The sequence below is a fragment of the Tursiops truncatus genome, chromosome 14 (assembly GCF_011762595.2).
Source record: "Tursiops truncatus isolate mTurTru1 chromosome 14, mTurTru1.mat.Y, whole genome shotgun sequence".
NCBI lineage: Eukaryota > Metazoa > Chordata > Mammalia > Artiodactyla > Delphinidae > Tursiops > Tursiops truncatus.
The window spans coordinates 81,194,493-81,222,079 of record NC_047047.1 but is presented as its reverse complement, the minus strand read 5'-3'; the positions used below and the strand labels follow the sequence as shown (position 1 = coordinate 81,222,079).

The 27,587-nt window shown below is 39.9% G+C and overlaps 1 protein-coding gene across 2 annotated transcripts in view; it reads right to left on the bottom strand.

The window, feature by feature from the left end:
- Positions 1-27,587, bottom strand: part of NOL10 (nucleolar protein 10) — an 88,261-nt gene that overhangs the window by 19,828 nt on the left and 40,846 nt on the right. For both annotated transcript variants that reach the window (XM_019943282.3, XM_019943283.3), the window contains 4 exons: positions 10,488-10,614; positions 6,844-6,923; positions 6,543-6,641; positions 5,406-5,495 (listed from right to left, as the gene is read on the bottom strand). In XM_019943282.3, the coding sequence (XP_019798841.1) occupies positions 5,406-5,495; positions 6,543-6,641; positions 6,844-6,923; positions 10,488-10,614 (396 nt within the window). The remainder of the gene's footprint in view (positions 1-5,405; positions 5,496-6,542; positions 6,642-6,843; positions 6,924-10,487; positions 10,615-27,587) is intronic.

The following is a 27,587-nucleotide window of genomic DNA, read 5'->3' as shown; positions in this document are numbered from 1 at the left end:
CGTGTCATTATACATTTGTCCAAAACCGTGGAGTGAACAACCCCAAGAGGAAACCCTAATGTCAACTGTGGGCTTCTGGGGATGACGATGTATCAATGTAGGTCCATCGATTGTAACAAATGTTCCCTCTGGTGGGAGATATTAATGGGGGGAGGGGGGATTACGCACGTGTCCGGGCAGGGGTATATGGGAAATCTCTGTACCCTCCTCTTGATTTCGCTGTGAACGTAAAACTGTTCTAAAGTAAAAACTGTCTTAAAAAAATATCCAGTGCATGAGAAAAGTTAAAGAAATTATGTTCCATGTGTATATGTATAACTGATTCACTTTGTTATAAAGCAGAAACTAACACAACATTGCAAAGCAATTATACTCCAATAAAGATGTTAAAAAAATAAATAAAAAATAAAGTCCAATTGTTTGAATCAAAAAAAGAAATTACGTTCCATTTAAGACTGGTTAACTCAGTCTACGGCTCAAGGAGAACATCATCTGGATTCTGACAGACACCATTAGGTGCCTAATATCAAGGCACCAGGACTCAAGAGAGAAGAGGGGGATAATCTGGATAAATTTCAGAGTTACCTGTAAACACAGGATACATAATACTGCCAAAGACCACATGAATAGCTATTGGCCTGTTACACATTTTCAGGTTTCATGTATGTGTGTGTGTGTGTGTATATATATATATATATATGTAAATCCCAAGGGAAAACTTTTCTTTTTCATCTTACTGTATTATTACATAATCACATTTAACAAATAACTGAGAAATGTGTTAAAAAAGGATATGTTGGCTAGTATTCTTTTTTCCCTTAATTTAAAACAAATAAGTTGCATTGCCTAAAGACAAGTATGCCTTAGAAGAACAAATATAAAATACAAACTCTTCTAACCCAGCTGTAAAAATATTTCCATCAGAGTTTCCTAGTCTGTTTGTTTTCACAGCTGTCTAGGATGAGATGTAGTTAGTGACGTTCTATAGTAGTTCACGAGCGTCTGGCTAGCGATCTGCCCCATAAATACACATGTCCACATGCCGAACACTTGCCACTGGAATTTAGGAAACATCTTAAAGTATTGCTCATGCCACAGCCCTGCCTCAAAGAAGTATATTGTGTGCAGATCTGAGTAGCATGCTTATTATCAATACTTTGTCCCAACACAGGGACATATATGAGAAATACTTAACATTTAAAACAGATTAATTCTTTCAATGCTATGATATCTATGAAACTAAGGTGATGCAGACTTCTGAGTAAAGATGGTGGTTTGAACATGAGCATCTTCTAATCTCTGCTAAAACCCCACTAACACAATAGAAAAGGGGCTTTAAAAAGACACAAATCCTTAAGGATGAGAAGGATAGGAAAGGAAACAGGAGCAATGAGGTTGCAGAAGCTTAAAGGAAGGTCTAGCACTCGCGCTCTCCAGCTGGAGGGAGGCTTCTCTGGAGGGCAGGACGTGGCCAGCTGGGGCCACAGCACGGGGAGGCAAGGGGAGCACCTGGCACCAAGGGGGTGTAGGCGAGGGGCTGAGGTGCCACCCACCCCGACACCCCAAGCCCTCCTGATGGTAGCTCTCAGTCCTCAGAATGTTGGCAGCCAGGCCACCAGCCTCCAATCAGGAGACTCAGAGCGGCGGAGAGAAAGGCTGAAAGATGCTGCCGCTTGGCGCTTCCCCAAATAAACAGTTTGGCCAGGTCAGCACACAGGACTGATGAGCCCTGTCTCCACCTCAGAGCCTCCCGTCAGCTTTTCAAATCTTTCACTCTTTAATTTGAACAAATGACCATGAATCACAGCTGGGAAAGACTACTTAAAATTTTTTTAAGAAAATTTCCCAGTACTGTAGAACCTAAGTTCCTGGATTGAAAGAATAAAGCTGAAAGAATAAATGAATTCTTAATTAGAATTAATACCATCAAATTAATTAATACCAAATACCACCAATTAATACTACCAAATTTCTAAGTTTGGATAAGGTCCAGATGTTTCGCGACATTATGAGGTGGGTCACTTGCCACCGCAGATCCAACATCAACTGAAAGGTAAACATCTTAGACTTTAATCATGTTATCAGTGATAGTGATATCTGGGAACATATTTCACCGTCGGCCTCCATGAAACTTCAGCCGGAGCCAAAGCAGAACATAACTGCACCATGCTGACTTTCAAATCAGAAGTTATCAGAGCTATTAAAGCTCCTGCGGGTTTAAAGAGCTGAATTCAAAGACGAGACTAATGAACTGCCGATGGATTTAACAATTCCTTCAAGTCTTCTTTACAATTATAATGAAGAAGTCTTTCCTTAATTCACGAATGGTTTTTAAGGTCTTTTTTTGGGGGGGCGGCGGGGGGGAACCACACCACGCGGCCTGTGGGATCTTAGTTCCCCGACCAGGGGTCGAACCCAGGCCCTGGCAGTGAAAGTGCGAAGTCCTAACCACTGGACCGCCAGGGAATTCCCCAGGTCATTTTAATTAAACTGTTAAACAAATCATACAAACTGTCTAATAACAGACTCAGATTTTTAGATGACTATATTTAAGTATTTCTGGAAAGAAACTGAGCTCTGGTAATGGAGCCTGACTTGGGTCAGCAAGCCACTAAGAGCAGATGAGCACACTGTACAAACGCCGCTCTCTGGCAGGGTTCTACAGTTCACACAGCTACAGACACCGTGCTTCCAGCTTCCAACAGCTGAAGGGAAACTGCTTGATGGAAGAAGATAAGAATTTCCAAGGTTCTTCCTCTTTGCACTTGCAGTAGAAATAGCACATGGTCTGATGATTCTTTACAGGATAACCCTATAAATGTTTTGACTGAAACTGTCTTAAAGGCACAGACAACCATGATTTTCCCATTGACTCTACAGATCACTTTGCATGTTTTCAGCTCCCAGGGTCGTTGTTACCATCCCGCACTAACGTGCACAGCAAGGGCCGCCTGTGTTCTCCATCTCTTCCGGCCGTCCCTAACCTCAACGAAAGTCTGTGAGGCAGATGGGGGGATGGTGAGAAAAGGGTGCTTCCCCCACATCTCCACAATCATAAGGTCTTTAAAAAGGATCCTGATCCTTAACTTTTTATGTGTATGCCGTGCTGCACAAAGTATCAAAATTAAATTTTAAGTGCCCTACTCTCTATAACATTAAATGTAATAAAGACTCATAAGCATAAAACATAGAAAAGAATACATCTGCAGCCTAAATTAGCTTCACTCCCTCCCTACTGAAACTTTAGGGCATGTAAATCCAAAGACCACTTCCATTAAGCTTGCAGAAGGACATATAAAGCTGAAAGGTACCTCCCTAACCATCCTCACGCTGGGCTAACAAGACAATCAATGTGGGGACTTCCCTGGTGGCGCAGTGGTTAAGAATCCGCCTGTCAATACAGGGGACACGGGTTCGATCCCTGGTCCGGGAAGATCCCACATGCCGCAGGGCAACTAAGCCCATGCACCACAACTACTGAGCCTGTGCTCTAGAGCCCGTGAGCCACAACTACTGAGCTTGTGTGCCGCAACTACTGAAGCCCACGTGCCTAGAGCCCATGCTCCGCAACAAGAGAAGCCACTGCAATGAGAAGCCCACATGCTGCAATGAAGAGTAGCCCCCGCTCACCACGACTAGAGAAAGCCCGTGTGCAGCAACGAAGATCCAACACATATATAAATAAATATAAATAAATTTATTAAAGAAAGAAAAAGAAAGAAAGGAAGGAAGGAAGAAAGAAAGGAGAAAGAAAGGAAGAAAGAAAGGAAGAAAGAAAATAAATCAATGTGAATACTCTGAGGAGAAAGTCAAGGTGCAGGAAGCACTTACATTTTAAACATTTTAAGATATACATATATACTTAATACACTGATGTAAAGCAGGAAGGTGCACAGCCACAGCATACAGATGTACAAATTCATATAACAAGTTTAAGTCATTGTTTCAACATTGGTATACTATTCATGTAATCAAAGTAGAAATGTAAAAGCCATCTATGTACTTACTTGTGTGTGTGGGGGTGGGATGAACTGGGAGATTGGGATTGATTCATGTATACTAATATGTATAAAACAGATAACTAATGAGAACCTGCTGTATAGCACAGGGAACTCCACTTCCATGTACAGTAGAAACTAACACAACGCTGTAAAACAACTATACCCCAATAAAAAATAAATTTAAAAGAACTGGAAAAAGAAGGGAAAAAAACAGCATATTAAAAGAAGCGAACAGACCAGGATAAGAGGATGCAGAAAGAATGAGGAGGCCAAGGATGACAGAGGGAACAGTGAGAGTGAACCCGTTCATGGCACTGGGAACGCCCCTCGCTGGTCCTATTCCTGCTTCTTAGAGAAGAACAAGCTATGACCCAGTGAAGCTGAGGATCACCCATGATGACACAACTAGTTAGCAAGGGGGCCAGACTCAAGACCCTTTAGTTGCAGTCCCTTGACGTCACTGAAGAGCACTGAAGAGCTCACTTATCTCCCGTTCACTTACCTGGCTAAAAACTAGAGGGAGAACCGAGAAAGAATAAACAAGCAAACAATCCCCTCCTGAGAGCTCAACACAGCTGGCCCAGATACGAGGTTCGGCCATCTATCTATTCAGGCAGGTCCTGCAGGCTTGCAGGAGAGATCGGATCTTTACACCTCATTCCAGAGAACAGCCCATCTTGGTCATCTGCCTGCCTGATCTAAGCAGGTGAGAAAACAGCACTGGGGAGGAACGAGGAAGCCTTCGCATATCCGGGAAAATCAGAAAAATCTCCTCCTGTCTTGACAACATCAGCTAAATGAAGCATTGACCCTTATTTAGTTTACAGCCGACCTTTCTCTATTTTACATTAGGAACGGAATGTAGAGAGCAGTATTCATAGGAGTGCACAGTCCCAATGACGCCAAGTCTAAATGAAAACTGGTTACTTGTGAAGTTATAAACAAACCTAGTTAGTACAGAGAAAAACAATAAACAAACTCAGTATTGAACAATAAAAGGATTACTTAAAATACATGCACAAGATAAAATACGCAGCTCTCAAAAATATTTACAAAAGAATTTTTAATAAAAATGGGAAGCTATGTGTGTTATTTTATAGAACCAGGATAAATATTTTATATATACAGTAGTATCCTGCTATTATAGTTTATAATTTTAAGATAAATAAGACAGGAAGGAAATTCCCTAAAATATTAATGATGCCTTTGGATAGAATTATATGGGTGACTTTCTTCTTTATATTCTTTTCTACAAACTTCCCATATTGGGCACATACTATCTTAAAAGCAAGGAAAATAGAAAACTAAATGCATTTTTAAACTAAAAAGAAAAAAGATACAAGTTACTGTCAAGAAAGTGGAGAAACAATTTATCAGTATTTTCTCTGCCTTATAAAATCTTACCTTAACCTTCTTTTTCCATGTAGATCTTTGCTTTTCCTCCTCTTCCTCAATTAATTTAAGTGCCAGCTCTTTGTTAACTTTTGGCAATTTCTAGTAGAGGTGAAAAAAAAAAACTGTACTGAAATACCTACAATTTAGCTTTAAAGGTTAAAGCGAAAAGCAGGGACAGGAGGACTCCACATCCTAGCCTGACCTGTGGCCAATATACACACACTCACTGCTTTTAAAAACTTAACAAATAATCTGGAAAAAGGAAAAACCTGTCACTAGTCTTTTGCACTGAGAATGTGTGCATGTGTTTTAAACAATGTCCAGTTAGAAATGATTGTATCACTTGGTGGCTGACCTCAGTCGGAAGGCAGAAGGAGATGGGGTTTGCGCTTCCCCTCTGCTTGCCGTTGGCGCGACGTCACCCATCAACGCTTCGTTGTCCTGGCAACAACAGGTGGCTCCAGCAGAGCGGGGAGTCCATTTTGTGGTTCTCCCACGCTCCCGGAACAGCCTCATCCTACCTCGGGAACCCCAGCGCCAGCTGTCAGCCCTCCACGGAGGTCTGAGTCCCAGCTCTCAGGCCTGCCTCTCTCCTGCCGCCCAGCCCTGGAGTGTTAGCTGCTCCCTGAAGCCACGGCCTCTCTTATCAATACCTCAGTATTTTTGCCTTTTCAGTTCTCTAATACCTGGGTAACAATTCTTTACATTAAATTCCCTCCGTTAATAGAATTAGTGTGGCCTGATTCCTGTCTGGGCCCTGGCACAGTCTAATGACCATTTCCCATGATCCAAGCAGCTAGCCTAAGACGCTCCCAAATGTCAGAAAGAAATGGGGATTAGCAAAGCAACAACACTCCAAAATCTATATCCCTATTTGAAAATAGCATCATGTTTTCCTGGTAGGACTGACACTCTCAGCTCACCTGGCATTATTTTCCCACAATACCATTACCATAGAGTCTATAATGATAAAACTGTAAAGAGTATCTACCCTCACAACAAATAAAATATACCAGAAATATTAGTAAAAGATGTAAACTCAGGATGGAAAAACTAAGAAATGGATGGCAGGTTTCTTTGAATAATAAATAAAATACAAATGAAGTACCTTTCTCTAGTAGATTCAATGCTGACTACAATATTTACCTTTAATTGGACTCTCTGTGCTCTTGTTTCTTCTATCTTCTGTCGGATCTTATCTTTCCTATATTCTTCAAAAGCAAATGGATTTACCATCAATTTCACCTTTTCAAAGTGGAAAAAAATTAAAAATAAGAGAATTGTATTTAGCAGCACGTCTCATATACAGCATGACTATCATGCCAAAGAACAGACAGATCGCTTACAAATCTTAAGTATGTTTTATAAAAACGAAAAGTAAGTAGAGAAGAAATGGCTACAGAATGCTTTTATTTATCACCTAAAATAACTGTAGTTTTGTACTTACCCTGTGGTAGAGTCTTATATCCATGAAAAATCCATGCATATATGCCCGGAGAAAAGGCGATCCAATGAGATGGGTAAGCCCTGGGCAAAGTTAATCAAAAGAGGGCAGATCTTTATGAAATCTTGATTAAAACTCAATGATCTTTCACGACAACAATTTGATTGTAAGTTCACTTCTGAGTAAAAATTTAAGGATCAGAATTACTGATCTTCTTCAATAATTGCAAAGAAAATTTTACTCTGCTTCAGCAATATCATCCTTACTTCTTTTTAATGCAATACTAAGCATAAAAATGATGGCAAGGTCTTTATGAACTATGACAGGGAAGTAACGAAGGGTTCCCTATACAAGTGGTTCTCAGAATTTTGGGTTCCATGAGCTATAGTTTAACTTTAAAAATAACACTGAGGGCACTTCCCGGGCGGTCCAGTGGTTAAGACTCCACGCTCCCACGGCAGGGGCACAGGTTCGATCCCTGATCGGGGAACTAAGATCCCGCATGCCGTGCAGTGCGGCCAAAAAAAAAAGCCCAAACAAACAAAAAATGCTGAGCTCAACGCTAGGTTGTCAACTTTCAAACTGCCAAGTAGGAACAGTGCTGGGGTTGGGGGGAGACCACTGTTATGGCCCATAATTTCCAAAAACAAAGGACACTGTCACAACAGTAATGTAGATAGGGCATGTTTTTCCCCCAAAAGAACAGCTTTTGGGAAATTTATACCAACATACATATTATATACAGACATACTTCATCATGGATGAATTAAAAGTTCAATGCCAATCAGTGTTTGGAAGCTTTAAACAGTATCTTTCACAGGGTTTCCTAGATTTAGATTTCATTTACAATTAGTGGTGCTGGTGGTCACATAAGGATACTCTGCCTATGTCACAGAAATTGTTTATTAATTGCAAATATTTACATAGAGAAAGGTTATGAGAATATTTATCTTCAGAATAAGACCACCTATGACATACTCACATAAAAGGCAGCTTTAGTTGGTATAATACTAAGTGACTACGTTTCCAAGGAAAACATTACCCTGATTTCCAAATTTAAGAAATAAACATCGCTCCAGACCTAAAAATCACTTACTAGGAAAATCACATAGACGTACAAAACAGTACACATTACAGAATAACATCAAAAGGCAAAATTAAATTTAGGATAATCTCATAAAGTAATAAGACTTGGTCAGAAAAATACTTTCCTAGAATTCATTAGGTTAATAAAACCACAGGGTTTGGATTTGCACAGGAGAGACTTAAAAGGTGGTAGGGGGTCGGGGGGAGGGAGGGCTGAGCCTTAATGAAATGTCCAATGCGTAACAATCTGCATTTAGGTACCTGCACATGTGTGCTCCTAATTATTTGTTTCCTCTGTTAGGTATATAAAATTTATATTTATGGCCCAGCATTACTCCCATTCCAGGAGAAAGCTTTTCATATTCAAATAATTCTACACAGAGAATTTGGCAGGAGCAGCAGCTTTTCTCATCATTAGCTCCACAGAACACTAGTCCCAAGAGATCTTTGAGGAAGGAGAGGTTCTATGATCAAGTTAAGTTTGGGAACTGTTTCATATTCTCCTCCCACTCCTGGAGATTTATAGTGTATGATGGCATTAAAGGCTCAAAGAAGTCCATAAATAGAGAAACTGATTTATCTTGGCTTAACCTAACATTTCTCAAACTTATTTGCCACAAAACTCTTAAAATGATAGGTAACATTTATGTATTATGTTTCAAAACTGTGCTGAGTACTTTTCAAGCATTATCTGATTCATTCTCCAAGCAACCCTATGGGTAGGTATCATTACTATTGCCATTTTATAGATGAGGAAACCAAGGCACAATGAGGTTAAGTAAATTGGCCAAGTCATAGAGCTATTAGTCATGGGATGTGAGCCCATGTCAGCCCATCTCTAATGCCCATGATATCAGCCACAATGCTACCCATCCAGCACTGCATACACAGTGGCCCATGAAACACGGTATAGGACCTGCTAAAGGCCATAATTGGGAAATGTCAGAACTTGCAAGTATTCAATGCTATAATCTTAAGAAATAAGGGAAGTTAGTTACATGGCCTTATTTTTACTTTAACATAAATTATTTAAAAAGGTTTTATATATGATCGTAAAATCTGTTGAAAAATTATAACCAATGGCTTATTTAATATTAAAAGATATTACTAATTTACATGAAGATGATTTCTAGTATAACTTATTTTGTTGAATATTATATCTATTTCCATAGTTTTAAAAATAGGCAGTATGAATGCATTTTAACAAAACGTATCTAAACCTTTATCACTGCCTTCCTCACCCAAAATAAACACAGTGAAGAGACTGAAAAAACACCCAAAATATACTAAACACAGTAGTTTTTAAAAATCCACAAAATAGCAATGACTTTCTAGTCTCCAATTTAAGAAGGCGGGTGAGTGTGACGCAAGCAGACTGCAAAAATCACGCTGGGGGTGTGTAAGGAGGCACTTCAGTAGGAAGACTTAGTTCACCCTATTTCATCCAACAGTCATATTTTTAAAAGGCTAAATACAACTCTTTTCTTTTTAAACACATGAAAATTTAAAGAATTATTTTGGTGGTAGTTGGTAGAAAATAATTCTGCCTGGATTAAGTGTGCTAAAAGATATAGTTTAAAAATAGAATTTAAGAATCTCTCTTCTAATCTACTTGGTATGTGATTCTATTTTCTTTTAGCATTTAACTGCTATAGTACCTCTATTTGTTCTAAAGACAACTAAGCTGCCTAGGCTTGTGGAGAACGGATCCTCTAAGTTTTCCCATTCTCAGTAATTTGCTGTATAGCCTTTTCCCAACAATAGAACAAGATTAGCAAAACCTAGTCTTGTTATCCTACAAACCAGTACTAGTCAACTAAGATAAATATGTTCTTCAGAGGGGTCAGTATGGCTGAGGTTAAGAGCATGGACTCTAAGTTTAAAACTCTAACCCTCACATTTACCAACCACTGAAGCCTTTGGCAAGTTGCTTTAATCTTTCTGGGAAAAAAAAAAAATCTTTCTGTGCCTCAGTTTCTTTACCTATAAAATGAAATCATAATAGTATCCACTCCATAGCTGTGAGGATTAAATGAGTTGTATATAAAACATTCAGCCTGGCACGTGTAAGCCCTATTTTAAATGTTGGCCATTATTAAGAAGCATTTCTTGGTTTGTATTCTTTAAACCTAAGTAACTGTTAAGGTTCTACGTATTTGAGGATTCAATCTATGGATTCTAAGTTTTGGATTAGGTCTTTTAATAAGCAAACCTACAGGGGGACAAAAATCATTTCCGTGCAGTCTCTGAGATTTCTCAAAATCTTATTATATTCAAATAGTACTTGAAAGTCACTGCTCCCTTGACTGAGACTTTTCCTATACATAGGTGGTAGGTTAAAAAAATTATTCCTCATTTAAGATACAAAAAAGCCTCAGTAGGTTGAATTTATCTGAATCTTTTTCTAAGCAGAGATTATATATACTAAGTTTAACGTCTGATTTGTCAGAAAGAGATTTGGAAAATCAGATAAATGTGACTCCATCGCTTCTAATGTTCAAAACTCAAAACAAAAACAAGTAGAAATAATCTTATAAACATTTCATAATAATTTTTTTTACCTAAATTTTCAAGGTCTTTCTTGGTGACAAATTTGTAATCATCATAAACTGTGCTTTCTGGATTCTCTTCCAGTTCTTCTGTCAAGTTGTCTAAGAAGGAACACCACCTGGGAGCAGGACCCAAAACCTGCCGGCGTTGATTAGAAGGTTAGCAAATGTACATTCTAATCATGTGAACTAAGAGTTATTTTACAACCAGATTTCGTGTTATATTTATATAATTTAAAAATCCTTGATTCTATCAGAAGTACTGAGAAACAACTGCAATATGCATAATCAAGTCTATAATGGAAGAGAAAAAACAGAGTAGGGAGAACTTAGTCCTATAAGGGAAAAATCTCAGTCTGGGACACAACAATATTAATGAATATTCTTACATGAGAACTATGAAAATATAAATAATAATTCAGGTAGTAATAGTAACATCCGTCTATAATTCTATTATCTCTTTCATTCAAAACAGTACTAGAATCTACAAAAGCACACTTGGCATATCAGACCTTTTGTTTGCCACTCAGGACGAAAGTCCAAAATGAGAATTACCCTTTTTAAGGGTTTTCAACTAATCACTTGATAATTACATTCTATCTTGTATGGTCCACTTCATTTAATTGATTAAAAATTAAAATTCTGTATACAGAATTCTTTAGATTTAACCTAAAATGGGCTGCCAGGATCCACAATCAGTCCCAATAAAAGGCTGAGGAACAAAGGATTGAACAGAATTTATAACCAAGTAATAAAATATGAATACTTCAATTTGTAACCCAATCACTTCCATAAAATACCGTGATTGCTTCTTACGCTTTTGCCCTTGGTACAAATCTTTCCCAGCAGATGCCTCACGCATTGAGGTCAATGCTTATCCCAAAAGAAATAACACTCAGCGGGAGAGCCAAGCTACTGACACCCTCTCTCACGGTGGAGGCTTTCAGAAGAGAGAACTCTGGGCTCTTACAAAACAGAACTTCCAATGACTTCTTGCCTGTGTATTTTGACAGTAATCAATCATACAGAGGAAAAAAAACAAAACTCATAATGGAAATTATTAAATCTAGCTTCAACTTTTTGGAGAAGGGAAGGTAGGAGGAAGAGAGTTATAACAAAGGAAGACAGCCCCCAACACCCTCTTCAACCATTTAAAAAAAAAAAAAAAAAGTAAATATAAGATACAGCCGTACTAATTAATTCTATTATTTTGCCTGATTAGAGAGGGTGATCCCACCACTCCTGCCAAAGGCTGTGGGGCTCATGAACATGAAAAACAACTCTTAATGAGCATTAAAAAGTCCCATGGAGGACTTCCCTGGTGGCGCAGTGGTTGAGAGTCCGCCTGCCGATGCAGGGGACACAGGTTCGTGCCCCGGTTTGGGAGGATCCCACATGCCGCGGAGCGGCTGGGCCTATGAGCCATGGCCGCTGAGCCTGCGCGTCCGGAGCCTGTTCTCCGCAACGGGAGAGGCCACAATAGTGAGAGGCCCGCGTACAGCAAAAAAAAAAAAAAAAGTCCCATGGAGAATTTTCTTACTTGCATAATCTGTACAATTTTTAAAACAGAGGTAAAGGTCTTGATATGCTAAGTGGTTAGACTAACCATAAAGACAAACCTTCAAGAAATGAAAGGTATTTTTAAAAAAATTCAATGTAGACCACTTTAAAGAAACTGCTGTGATTTTAAGCAATTTTAGGACAGTAGCTTGAAGTCGACAAATAGCGATATTAATTGCTACTACACATAAAGCACGGTGCTAAACCAAGGTCCCCACTATCCTCTTACTCCCCACGGAGTTAGAAACCTAACTGCAGCAGATGGTTTGTGCATGCACACACACGTGCGCATGAGCACACACTCAGCCGTTCAAAGCAATGAACTGAGATTGTGCGGAATCCACGTGGAAGACGGGCGAGGGCTAGATGAAACAGGCCGGGTTGGGACACTCAGTAAGTATATTTGAAAGGACTTCCGGTTAGAATGAACACGTGAGCAAGCTACGAAAACCACAGGGGCACCTTCTGAGAGTGAGAGTTTAGGCACCTGCAACTGCAGGGTATCTGCTTCCCATCAGTCACAAATATGCAAAAGCAAAGCTCGGCCATGTACTGGTGTATGACCTAAGGACAGCAATCGTCTCCTCTTTTAGAGAGGAAGAAAGTACACTAACGCTTAGCACTTTTCTAGAATGTAAAATCCTCAAGAAATTGTTCTCACGGGAGGGTTTAAACTTCATCTGTTTTAAGTGCTTAATTTCCAGTACCTAGAACATTGCCTGCCAAGTAGTAGGTGTTCAATAAGTGTTTCATAAATAAATCTAGTCACACATAAAACATGTATGAATGCATTCATGAATTCCACTGCACAAGGCATGAAGACTTAAAGGGTTTACTTTGGCAAAAGTATTTTTTAAATTGTCTAGTTGTCCTCACTCAGATAAAAACATTCAAATAACCTCACCATAAAATTACTGGATATAAGAACACTTTTTAGTGAAAGTCAGACTTATTTTGCCTCCTATGCAAGGGGGTACTGGTACCAAAGGACCTCATAATAAAGTAGTTTCACCTTTAAACCTTAAATCAGTCATAAACATGGGCTTCAAAGACAATGAAAAGATTACACTGTGTTTACTGACTTTTCTTGGGGGATGAGGGGTAGGAATACTAAAATATCAGACCAGATCTGAACTTACTTTCACATGGCCCTTTTTTATAATGTTCCACAACACTCTTTTTGATAGTTACCTGGATTCTAATGAAACTGTTTCAAATTGCCTCTCCAGGGACAGCTCTGGTTATGGAAAATAATCTCTGCAATCAAATTCACGGCCATTAAATTTTACAGGAGGAAATATTTCCATCAAAAACAAAACTAAGTCTAATGGGTTGATTATTAATCACGTTTCCCTACTTCCTACTCAGAGAAAAAAATCAGAGTAACCATAACAAAGTTCAAATTACTGATTTAACTGGTATTCACTGAAGGTTTTATCCGCATCAGAGCTTTCCTCAAAGGTCTACCACTAAGTTGCAAAAACAGAGGTTGGCTTAACTAATAAGGAGGGTTTAACCACGTGCACAGCTCTGATGTACCTATAAAGACCACAATATTAATTCATGTGTAAAAATTCCTCGGTCTTTATTCATAAAATATGTTAATCCTTCAACGAATATGTAAAAATATATTAATTTATTCTTAAATTTCAGGCTTTACAACTTGAAGAAAACATCTTTTTTAACAATTGGTGTACTATCACTACTACGTCAGAAGTTTCCAGGCTTTCTGTAGTGTCATTACATTGCTATATTCTATACTGCAGTCAAAACTGATTATTGCTTGGTTATCTACATTTTTATGCACCAGAAGAGTTTTGTTTCAGAAACTTGGTAAAGACTGTTCTATTTTAAACTTCAGTTATCTGTTAATGACTTTCCACTTTTTATAAGAATTTCCTAAAGTCACAGGTCAGTAAAAGTAGAGAATTGGACACGGACTCATCAAACTGCTATAAAGGGATACTGTGGGTCCCTCAGTAACTTTAATGACAATCATATCAATCAATTTAAACAGAAATACTTGGTCCTCCAAAATAGGAAAGAATCTTTATCAGTGTGCTTTGGGAAGGCCTTGACTGAAATGCAGCCGAGTATCTACTTGCTCTAATCCGTTTGGGCAAAAGAACCAATTTTAAGGTACATGAAAATACATGCCATGTGCCCAAGCTCATCTGCCTCTATGATTACAATCTACCTTTAAGATGTTAATTACATATGCTTAATTTAAAACCTCAAAATTCTCATATATTCTGGTAATAGAAAAAAATGACTAAGAGTGGGGAGGACAGACGATGAATATTAAGATTCTTAGGGAGTTGACAGAAGAGGGTACCCCTTGCCCCATTCTTTTGAAAAACCACTGTGCCACATCCTAAAGCTGGGTTAAGGCAGAAATAAGGACTGAGGATCACTGGATGGATGGTTTTAACAGATCAAGGGTGATTAAAATAACAACAAAGTATTATTAATATCATTAGAGACAAAGAACCAAACTGTACTAATTCAATATAGATGCCATAATTTTTCCCATTTACTTATAATGCTACTTAGTATTTCCTATTTATATGAAAATCACCGATAATATAGCACAGCAATTAAATATGAAATTGTTACCCTGACTTTTAAAAATAAATTTATTTTTTGGCTGCATTGGGTCTTCGTTGCTGTGCGTGGGCTTTCTCTATTTGCGACGAGCGGGGGCTGCTCTTCGTTGCGGTGCGCGGGCTTCTCCTTGCGGTGGCTTCTCTCTTGTTGTGGAGCACGGGCTCTAGGTGCACGGGCTTCAGTAGTTGTGCCACATGGGCTCAGTAGTTGCGGCTCGTGGGCACTACAGTGCAGGCTCAGTAGTTGCATCACACGGGCTTAGTTGCCCCGCGGCACATGGGATCTTCCCGGACCAGGGATCGAACCCATGTCCCCTGCACTGGCAGGTGGATTCTCAACCACCGCGCCACCAGGGAAGTCCCTTCACTTTTAAACTAATGATTTAAAAACAATTTTAAAAACCTTAGTAACTAAGAAAATTCTTAATTACTCCATTTGGTAGTACTGTATCAATACACAATAAATAACTTCTTTTTTCACAATAACTTCGAACAAAAATGGGAAACTTTAACTGTATGTAATATATCCAAGTGTTCTAACACGTATCAGTTAAAGTTTCCCCGTTAGAATTTTAACCCACATCTAATCTGAAATCTGTTGCTCTCACTATAAGGCCATAACTCTTTATCAGAAATAACTGGGGCCAGGGACTTCCCTGGTTTTCCAATGGTTAAGAATCCACCTTCCAGTGCAGGGGATGCGGGTCTGATCCCTGATTGGGGAACTAAGATCCCACATGCCATGGGGCAACTAAGCCTAAGCACCGCAACTACTGAGCCCACACGCGCTGGAACCCAGTGCTCCACAACTAGAGAGAAGCCCATGTGCTGCAACGAAAGATCCCGCACGCCGCAATGAAGATTCCGTGGTGCCGCAACTAAGACCCAACGCAGCCAAATAAATAAATAAATATTTAAAGAAGAGGAAGAAGAAGAAGAAACTACTGGGGCCAAAAAGCATTTGAAACCTTAGAATCTTCTGCATTTTCAAAAGGTAACACAGTACGTATAGTGCTTTTATGTAAAATCTTCAGTGGGGTCTGGGTCAGTGGTCCATAATCAAACACATTAATAGTTCTCTGCGGCAAAATCTACACATCTTCATACCGGTGATCTGGATAAATAGACTAGAAAGAGCCGCCTCATTACATGTCAGATTTGAGTCCTAATGAAGCGATTCAGGTTTTGCCACTGATCAGTTATAAAAAAAAAAAAATTCAGGGCTTTTTGGATTTCAGAATTGCAGATCAGAGATGATGCGGGTATACTATAATGTAACTATCATTAACCACTATTACGATTAATCATAATTTTTCTCAATGTATAGCCTGTATCTCCAGAAGGAGAACGGGATTTTGCCAACTAAGATGACCAACTCTGCGATACACAAACTCAAAGGCAAACTTCCTTTTCAAACTTTCCCTCTATTATTAGTTGAACAGCACCACTAGTACCAGCATGTATTTTTAAATTCTGACAGCTGGGGCTTATTAATAACCGGTCATAAATAAGCCTAAAAGAGGAGAGACAGCTGGGTGAGCCAAGGGAGTGGCCACGAATTTAAGCATGTAACTGCATTTGCAACATAATGAGCTGCCTAATTGCGTATCCAAGTTTACATGTATTTGCGTGAGTAATTGTGAGTCATTTAAAGGTACTCTACTTGTAGTACTTTGTTCTCTCATTCCTAAAAATCAGATCAGCAAAAGAGCAATTTAGTTTCAACATTTTAAAATATTTATTTTAAAAAGGAGAAAAATTATTATCTGCCATGATTTCAATTTTTTTCAATTCACTTTTTGAAAAGCAGTTTAGGCACTGAAATAAAATGATAATAAAAGAAGGCCAGGTGATAAAGCCATTTATCACCATATGCCATTCTGTCCGTATCGATAGCTGACAAACCAAGAGTTAATCTATGCAATGCCCTATGAGTACAAACAAGCATGCGACGGAGCATCTATACTCAAGGGTTAGGGGAGGACAGGACACCCCAAGCTAACAATTCAATGGCGCACTAACTATGTATTTTTATCTCCTTTCCCTCCCAAGCCTACTTAAAATGATAGTAAACCAGTATAAAAGGTATTACCTTCAAGGACAAAAAGAACAAAAGAAGAAAATATAGCGGTTAAAGGATTTAGCACAGTATAAATGTTGGGTACAGGCTTCCGTGGTGGTGCAGTGGTTAAGAATCCGCCTGCTAATGCAGGGGACACGGGTTCGACATGGACCAGGACACGGCTTCCTGGTCCAGGAAGATCCCACATGCCGCAGAGCGACTAAGCCCATGCGCCACAACTACTGAGCCCATGTGCCACAACTACTGAGTCTGCACGCTAGAGCCTGCGAGCCACAGCTACTGAGTCCAAGTGCTACAACTACTGAAGCTCATGCTCCACAACAAAAGAAGCCACCGCAATGAGAAGCCCACGCACCACAATGAAGAGTAGCCCCCGCTCGCCGCAACTAGAGAAAGCCCGGGCACAGCAATGAAGACCCAACGCAGCCAAAAAAAAAAAAAAGTTGGGTGCTTACAGAGGTAAGTATCAAAGAGGAGACTAGATTCTTAGAGTCCTTGAGACCCAGCACTTCCAGGCTCCATGCATCTGGGAAGATGGGCCCACACAGAGGGGAGATGATGGAGTTGATGAATATCTAAAGTCCCACCACCCCTTAGGAAACCAGAGGATGATTTTTTGGAGAAAGTGAAGGAAAGCTGCTCCGCGTGGGTGGATACCTGGCACAGGTGACTTGAGCTGCGGGGGCTGAAATTAGCAAACTAACTGGCAGCCTCCACATCAGTGTGTGACCCTCAGCTCCTTCTGCAGCTCCCAGAATGCCAGAAGCCAAACACAGGTTGCTGTGCTTCCATTCCAGCCAGCCTAAACCCCTGACACTCCTGGTGAGGAACCGGGGGATTCTCTATAGAAAACGGAAGATCCCCAAAGACAGACTTCCAGATGTTGATATCTGGGAATCCTCCAATATAGGCACAGACCTCATGTTATTGCACTTTGCAGATATTGTGTTCCTTACAAACTGAAGGTGTGTGGCAACCCTGTGTTGTCAGATGGATGACCGTTAGCATTTTTTAGCAATAAGGTATTTTTAAATTAAGATATGTACATAGTTTTATAGACATAATGCGATTGCACACTTAATAGACTACAGTATACTATCAACATAACTTTTATATGCACTGGGAAACCAAAAAATATGTGACTACCTTTATTGCGACATTTGCTTTATTGTAGTGGTCTGGAGCCAAACCTGTGATTTCTCCAAGGTATGCCTTTGGTCATTAGCTGAAGAGTTAGCATGAAAATTACCAGAAGACAAGACCACGGCATACAAAGAGCTTCCAATCAGCATTTAGTATTTCATTCTTTTTTTTTTTTTTGTGGCTGCGTGGGGTCTTTATTGCTGCACATGGGCTTTCTCTAGTTGCGGCGAGCGGGGGCTACTCTTCATTGCAGTGCGCGGGCTTCTCATTGCAGTGGCTTCTCTTGTTGTGGAGCACGGGCTCCAGGTGCACGGGCTTCAGTAGCTGTGGCACGCGGGCTCAGGAGTTGCGGCATGCGGGCACCCTAGAGCACGCAGGCTTCAGTAGTTGCTGTGCACGGGCTCTAGGGCGCGTGGGCTTCAGTAGCTGTGGCTCACAGGCTCTAGAGCGCAGGCTCAGTAGTTGTGGCGCACAGGCTTAGCTGCTCTGCGGCATGAGGGATCTTCCCGGACCAGGGATCAAACCCGAGACCCCTGCATTGGCAGGCAGATTCTTAACCACTGTGCCACCAGGGAAGCCCCTAGTGTCTCATTCTTAAATAAGAATAGATTGCCAAAGATCACCATTCATTTACTCAATAAATAGTTATTGTCAAGCATTTTTCTCTTCACTGTAGATACAGCAGTGAACAAAAGAATCTCTACCTTTAAAGAGCTTTCATTCTGGAAAGGGAAACAATAAACAAAGGAAAGAGTATAGAGTATGACAGACAGTGATAAGAGCTATGGGGAAAATAAAGCAGTGAAGGGTGATGGAGAACACAGGGGAGGGGGAGCAGGGGTGGAGAGGGAAGCCCACGTTGAAGTGACAACTGAATACAGACCTAGAGGAGAGGAGAGAATAAACCATGAGAATATCTGGCATATGCAAAGGTCCTGAGATCAGAACTGCTTGGCAGGTTTGGGTATCAGCAAAGAGACCAACCCAGTATGGTGTGAACAGAGGGAGACAGGAAAGGGCTAGATCAGGTAGGGTCTTGCAGGCCACTGCAGGACTTCACCTTTTCCTTGAGTGAGACGGAAGTCACTGGAGGGTTCTGAGCAGAGGCGTGACATGATCTGACTTATGTTTACAAGGATCCCTTTAAAAAGGATGGGAGACTTACTGGTTCCAGGAAAGCTCTGTCATCAGCTGAATTAAGTCAACTAAGCAGAGACTTTGGTGGCCACACAGAACAAAGCTATCAGATTTTACAGAGTTAATCCGGCAGAGTCTCTAAACAAACAAAATGGCAACAACAGTGAATTCAGGGTGGGGGTCATCTGCGTTGCATAACTCCCAAATTATATTATCTAAAACATCTAGTTTTCAACAAAAAATTACAAGACGTGCAGAGAAAGCACGGCTCATATACAGGGGATAAAAAGCAGTCAAGAGAACCTATCTTTTGAGGAAGTTCATACTTTAGACTTACCAGACAAAGACTTTAAATCAGCTATTACAGATATGCACAAAGAACTAAACAAACCCGTGCCTAAGAACTAATGAAATGTATGAGAACACATGTCTCATGAAATAGAGAATATCAACAAGGAGAGGGAAATTATAGAAAAGAACGAAATAAAAGTCTTGGAGTTGAATAATACAATGATTGAAATAAAAAATTCACTAGAGGGGCTCAACAGATATAAATCAGCAGAAGGAAGAATCAGCCAATTTGAAGACAGGTAAGTTGAGATTATCCAGTTTGAGAAATAGAAAGAAAACTGAACAGAGCCTCAGACACCTGTGGGACGTCAAACAGACCAACATACACAAAATGGGAGTCCCAGAAGAAAAGAAACAAAGGGGCAGAAAGAGTATCTGAAGAAATAATGGCCAAAAACTTCTCAAATTTGGTAAAAACTATTAAACTGCACATCCAAGAAGCTCAACTCCAAGTAGGACAAATTCAAAGAGATCCACACCTAGACACATCACTGTCAAACTGTGAAAAGACAAATGTACCTGAAAACAGATATTCATACCACTCCTCTCCTGTTTTAAACTTATGAATTTGAGGTATTGTAATGTCAAGAAAGCTTCTGGGAGACTGAAGTTAACAACGTACTGAAAACTGAACACATACATCCACTGGAGATCTACTGACTGTGAGCCTGGCAACATTCAGAACATGCAAGCTTACACCAAACAGTCCTGCTAAATTGAGGAAAAGGGGAAAGAGAATTACTCTCAAACCACTGCAATTTAAGAGAGCAAAAATCTTGTTCAAAACCATGAAATTCCTTCATAAACCAAATCTCTTAAAGTTCTCTTGTAAGTATTCAAAGCTGTATTATACTTAACCTAAGTAATTCTAATTTGAGTTAGAATGAAAAGCTTTTCCTGAAAATTACAAACAGTGCATTAAACAGCATGAAAAAGTCCTCAGCTTCCATCTTCCTTCAATTCAAGAAAAAAGAAAACAATATCTTATTATGGTCCCTGTCTTTTTCAAAGTCCACTGTTAGTTAAACAGGACAAACACGGTTCTTTTAAGGTCTCCCCTTTATTCTTTCCTGAAGAGCCTGGCTCTGCACCTCTGCTGCAAATCACCACTGGATGTTTTTCATCATGTTACACTTGAAATCCCATGCAGTTTCCCCAAGTGCACATCCAGAGTTTACAGTTCCAACGACTCCAAGCCGTGCTTAAGTCCTCTACTTCCAGCCTTTTCCTGTCCCAGTTTCCTAACTACACTAAAAATGCTCAACCTTGACAGCTTTGTCTGCACATAAGTGTACACACAACAGTCCCATGGGTGCTAAAGGCACTAGGCCAATTTTATCATTTGAGAATGTATTTATCTTTTTGATCACACACCTGGTAATGTGCACTCTCCAAGATCTTGTTTCGTCATTTTATTCCTGCCAAGAGTTACACAGATGGTTTTAGTGTGTTATCCTGGTTACCACATCAGCAGTTTCCTGGTTCTATCCTACTTCCTCACAGGCAAAGAAATTTATTAATAATTTTTCGGCATATTCTTACGCTTTCCAATTCTTAAGTCTATGTAAAAACTAAGGGCATCCTAATATTTAAAAATATCTAGGGGTGGAAACTTGGCAGAAACAAAGGAAGAGTAAAATGTTTTTAAATGAAGGTTACACACTTCAACACTGCTACTCTAGGAGGGTCAAAAAATATTTTGCCACCATTTAGCAGTTAATGTTTATCTACACGGTGCCACACATGGAACTAGGAAATCCTGAAGAATATATTTTAAATTCAAGCAAAAGGAGATTTCCATATATTCCCGAAGAAAGCCAAAGTGGAGCATTATACGGGCAAAACAAGAGGGTAAAAGAACCCAATTTTGACTCATAATTGAATAAAATGGAACCAACCATAAAGCACGTAAGTAATTTTCTACAACCCAGGTAGAATGTCTATTTCAGATTTTAAATACATATATTTCCCACTGTGATGGTAAACAGGATTCATACACGTGACAATATTAATGGCCCTATTAAGATACATGATGTATGTGTGTGCAGGGTTGTGGGAGGGAAGTAGTGTGTATATTGTATTTATCTTTTTTTAGTGAAGTCTTAGGATAAATTCCAAAAACTTCACGTAAATCTAATCATTTTCAAAAAGAGAAGTGCTTTACAAGGAAAACCATACACATAATGAAATATTTAAACTCAGACTGAAAGGAAAGCTATATAGTTTGGTGGGAGGAGTGATGAAAGGGAAAAGATTACCTGCTGTAGCAGAACCAAAAATTGAACTTTGGACTCCATGGCAACCATGGCAAAAGAGATGCATAATGAGGTAGACAGAGATCATTTACTTGATAAAGGAAGCATACTGATATGTCTGGAAAGAGAAACTCTCTTTTGGAACTAAACTCGAGAAGCATTTCATAGATCTCCCCCTAAGGAACTCTAACACTGAACAATACTTCTTTAAAAGAGGTTTACAAGAGAAACTTTATATGACTGTTAAACATCAAAGAAACACCATTAAACTGTAATTCATGAAGGCCCAAGTAACGTGATCCAAGCAAGCACCTTGATGACCTAACTTGACTCTGACATAGTTGAGAGCTGCGCTGTCCAATACAGAAGCCACTGGCCACATGTGGCTACTCAGATTAACTAAGATGGAGTAAAATCTAAAATTCGGTTCTTTAGGCACACCAAGCACATTTCAAGTGTTTAATAATCACACATGGCTAGTGGCTGCCATGTTGGACAGAGCAGATCTTAGAATATTTCCATCAGAGCAGTTCTACTAAACAGCACTGGTCTAGAGAACTGAAAGAAATGAGTGGTGAATATCCATTAACAGGAAACTAGACAAATAAATTATGACATATCTATAAAATGAAATATTGTGCAACTATTAAAAAGAATGGGTTTGCTTTATATTTATCTGACCTGATCAGAACAACATATTGTTAAGTGACAAAAACCCCTTTCGAAATTGTATGCATCATGAGACCCCAATTCTGCTAAAATGCACATGCTAGTGTTTGGGGGCTTTGGGGGGGGCATGGAGGGAGACAGAACTGACTTGACTCTGCAAAGAGTATGCACCGACCTGTTAAGAATGGTAGTGGGAGGGGCGGTTATGAAGGACTTTTTCTTCCTTGGTTATATATTTTTACAATGTTTGATTAAAAAAAAAAATAGAGCATTTTTCCTAAAGTAATAAACAACATCTCCAAAGGGACAGAGGCACAGAAACAGACAGAGTTACCAAATGATTAACAAGCCCCCTACAACATCAAACTGAAACATCAATTGTTTCAGAGCCTGTAATTCAGGATTGAGACCCTTAGTGAACATCTGGATTGGTATTTGTGATATTGACTGAGAAGAGACCTTTAAGAAAGACAAAAGATCCTTTTTCTCTCCAGAAAATTCAAGAACTTAACTCACTCACAACTTTTGATCCTTTCCATAGAGATAAACCAAAAGATCAAAACGCCCTCCCAGGAAGTAGCTTGCCATTATCTGAAGCTTCGGAGTTTTAAATCATATACCTGGGAGAGAAAACTTCAAGTCATCTCAACACTTCCAAAACTCAACTGAGCACCTGCTCCACCACCTGTAGCTTTTACCTTTGTCAACGGCATCATCACTCATTCAGCCCCATCTGCCTCTTAGTCCCCACTCCCAACGATCACCAAGCCCTAAGGAGGCATTACCCCCTGACCGCCTCTTCTATCTGTCTCCTCCTTCACCAGCCACTGCCACTACCTCAGAGGGTGCTCTCAGGACCTTTCCTGGTCAATTATGATCTGTCCTAGCCCCTGCTTCCAAAGCCACCCAATCCCTATAGGCAGAATAATCCTACACCCATATCTGATCGCACTCCCCTGAATAAAACCCTTCAAAGGCATGCCGCTCCACTTTAAATCAAAAGCAAAAATGCTAACATAGTACAAAGGTTTAGATTTAAGGCCCTTACATCTCTCCAGTTTTATTTATTTCTTGCCCCTCCCTGCCCCTGGAAAACCTAAGGAGCACACAGAACAGATCTGAGGCTCTAGCATCTAGTTTCAACTCCCTGTGTGTAGAAAGATCTCCCCGATTCCACCACCTTTCTTTCTACCTCTTTGTTGGTTAACTCCTACGTGTCCTTCAAGATTCAATTCAAATGTCTGTACTCCCCCTGACTATCCCACCAATGGAAAGATGGCTTCCTAGCGTGCTCCTACGACTGTAATGTTTGTTCCTTTACAAAACTATAAGCTCCAAGGCAACAAATAAAATGTCTTTGATATCCCAGGCCTTAGTGCAGGTGCATGAAAGGTGCCTACTAAGGATTAGTCCAATGACCCTTACTCCCCCCAAAACTCAAAGTAGAAACTAGTCAACATAGACTATCTAGTCAAGCCCACAAGGACAAAAAACAAAGGGCTGGATTTCCTTCAGTGACCAATATAAAAATAAATGTACTTACAAATTAAAACAATGAGATACCATTACACATCATTAGAATAGCTAAAATCCAAAACACTGATAGCACCAAAAGCTGACAAGGATATGCAGCAACAGCAATTCTCTTTCATTGCTGGTGGGAATGCAAAATGGTACAGACACTTTGGAATAGTCTGGCGTTTCTTACAAAACTAAACATACTTTTATCAGACAATGCAGCAATCACACTCCTGGCTATTTACCCAGCAGAGTTGAAACCTTATGTCCACACAAAAACATACACATGAATGCTTAGAGCAGCTTTATTTATAACTGCCAAAACTTGAAGCAACGAGTTCAGCAGGTGAATGAATAAACAGACTGTGGTACATCCATGCAATGGAAGAGCATTCAGCAATAAAAAGAAATGAGCTATCAAGCCACAAAAAGACGTGGAGGGATCTTAAAGGCATATTACTAAGTGAAAGCAGCCAATCGAAAAAGGCTAAATACTGTATGATTCCGACTATGTGACATCTGGAAAAGGCAAGACCACACAGATAGTAAAAAGAGGAGTGGTTGGCAGGGGCTTGGGGGAAGAGGGAGGGATGAATGGGTGGAGCACACAGGATTTTTCGGGCAGTGAAACCATTCTGTATGATATATAATGGTGGATACACGTCATTATACATTTGTCAAAACCCACAGAATGGACAACACCAAGGGTGAGCCCTAATGACTTCGGGTGATAATGATGTGTCAATGTCAGTTCATCAACTACAACAAATGCACCCTCGGGTGCAGGATGCTGACAGTGGAGAAGGTGGTGTACACTGTGTGTGTGGGGGTATGTGTGTGTGTGAGAGAGAGGGGGTATGTGGAAACTCTGTACTTTCCACATGATTTTGCTGTGAACATTTTGAAAACTGCTCTAAAAAAAATAAAGTCATACAAATAAATGACTGAATGCATGAATGATACGACCATGTGCAAATATGAAAGAAACATAAACAGACCTAAACTTCCTTTCAATATGTCTCACTATTATCATTTACACATTATTTCTTTCCAACCAAGAATAACGTTCTGTTCCTCAAGAAGGTAAACACAGCCTAACTAAAGATCTGTGCCAATGTGCAGATCAATTATTCATTTCCAGTTAACAATTTTCAACAACTTCTTTCTACAGCAATTTAAACTGCTAATAATACGAGTCAATCCCACCACCGCCCCCCAAAAAAGCATGGGGGGAAAGCACATGATACTGAAGCAAGGAGATGGATAGATGGGGGCTCTTTACATATATTTGAAATATTTCCAGAATAATTTTTTTTTTTTTTTTTGGAAGTACGCGGGCCTCTCACTGTTGTGGCCTCTCCCGTTGCGGAGCACAGGCTCTGGACACGCAGGCCCAGTGGCCGTGGCTCACGGGCCCAGCCGCTCCGCGGCATGTGGGATCCTCCCGGACCGGGGCACGAACCTGTGTCCCCTGCATCGGCAGGCGGACTTTCAACCACTGCACCACCAGGGAAGCCCCAGAATAAAATTTTTTAAATGAAATGTCAGTAATGGTCATTCCTTCAAATTGGCACGTATTCAGCAAGAGCCCACGAACTGTTCTGGGCACCAGGGACACAGCAAAAAGTAAAACACACAAAAGTCCTGCCCTCAGGGTGCTTACATCTGAGCACACGTGCATTAGAAGACAAACTTGCCTGGGATTTGAGAGAACACTAAATCAAAGTGAAGAAAAGTCTAAGTCTTAGAACTTTCTTCTTATTTTCTGTATTAGCTGGGCCTTTTAAAGGAATGTAGCCCAAATTTCTTGCCTATTTGTATAACTTGCCTTCTATTTTTAAGGAAAAAAAACCAAAACAACAAAAAAAACCCATAATAGGTAATGGGCATATTAATCAAAGAAAGTACCAGAGGGTTCAAGCAGTCAGGTAAACTCAGAAACTAAAATCAATCCCTGGTTGTGAGCACTACATCCTACCGCCGCCAACTAGGTGACCACACCAACAGGACAAAAGAATACTAGATTTACTTCCAACTCTATCTTGTCCAAAACAAGAATGGTAAAGAGATCAACCTGGTAAGCATGTAATCACCAGGGCTGGGAGATAAGATCTTTGGTCAATATTTGATTCAGAACTGAAAACCTAGCATCTGAATAGGAAGTTGTTATTTACTTTCAAGAAAACGGGCATGCCAGATGTGTAAACATTTGTGTAAAAAATAAATATCATCTAACATATTAACATAATAAAATAAATGTCGTATGTGCGTCAAATATTTCCATATGGAAATTACATTCATTTTTACCTCGCTGGAACTGAAATTAACTTTTGAAAATGTGACAGGATGCTCAGAAAATTACTTCCTGAGTGTCACACATTAACGCTTTCTGTATGTCTGCTATTCTTGTGACCCAATAAAATGTGATGGGAAATGGAGGATTTCCTTTGTTGAGAAAAATGCCACAGATACTATGTTACTGCCTGAAAGTGTTTAGATTAAAATAGGAAGTCCACATTTCCCCTTTGTAAAGACACAAACAACTTGTTTGTATTAGATCAGAACACTTTATTAGCCACCTGACATTTATGCCCTACTTCCCATTTCACAATTATGAATATATAACTGAAAAATTACAAACAGAACACAACACCTTATAAAGCGATTTCATGCATAAGATAAAATTCAGTTACAGTAGATCTGCTGTGAATTGGGTTAGAAAGGAAGCTCACTAAAAAGAAATGCATCTGCTTTTCATCCCTCTCCTTTTTTGTTAATTAAAAGAAGGTAATGAAAATACATGGAGTTTGGAATCTAACTTTTCCACTAACTTGCTGTTCTGACTTTAAGTGCTCAATAATGAAAATTTTCTTCCTTAGTCTAATGCCCCATCAGTTGTTTTTTTTTTACCTCACAAAGGGTGACTTTCTTTTATGAACTTATTCTTTTCCTAAACCCTAAAAACATGCCTTCTCTAGATGCTGCCTGATAACACAATTCCTGAGCTCTTTTCTGATCTTTCTCTAATCCTCAATCTGTGAAATATTTCTCAATGAACATTCACGTTAACAGCCCCAAGATGGCCCTTTCAATTGTACCCCCTCGTCCTTCCCCACCTCCATTCACATGTGGAATCACTGCCAACATTCTGCTTAATTTATTCCTTTGATTTAGAGGTGAACAAAACCCCTGGATCCTTTTTTCACAAATGCTGCTGCTAAGCCCTATCTCACTCATTCTGAACTTGCTAACTATATTTTTTATTTATTTATTTATTTTTTTGCGGTACGCGGGCCTCTCACTGTCGTGGCCTCTCCCGTTGCGGAGCACAGGCTCCGGACGCGCAGGCTCAGCGGCCATGGCTCACGGGCCCAGCCGCTCCGCGGCATGTGGGATCTTCCCGGACTGGGGCACGAACCCGTGTCCCCTGCATCGGCAGGCGGACTCTCAACCACTGCACCACCAGGGAAGCCCTGTTTTTTAAATCCTTCCCTTTCTCCTACTCTGTTCACTGCAATTAAAATTTCTGAATTTCATTGGTTTAACCTCTTACATAGAGACCAGGTTCTAAAGTCAAGCAGCTAAGACTAAATAAAGTGTAATCAAACTTGAAAAATCCCTTTGGGATGTCCTTCAGTATGTCTAAAAGAGCACCTACGCCTCAGGTGTTGGACCAGATACAGTGACCTTACAGCCAGGAGCCTTGTCATACCAAAAACCCCTTACCTTAAATTACCCGAACCACACTCAGTGTGGCAATGCTATGAGAGGTAGTGGGAACAAAAATCTT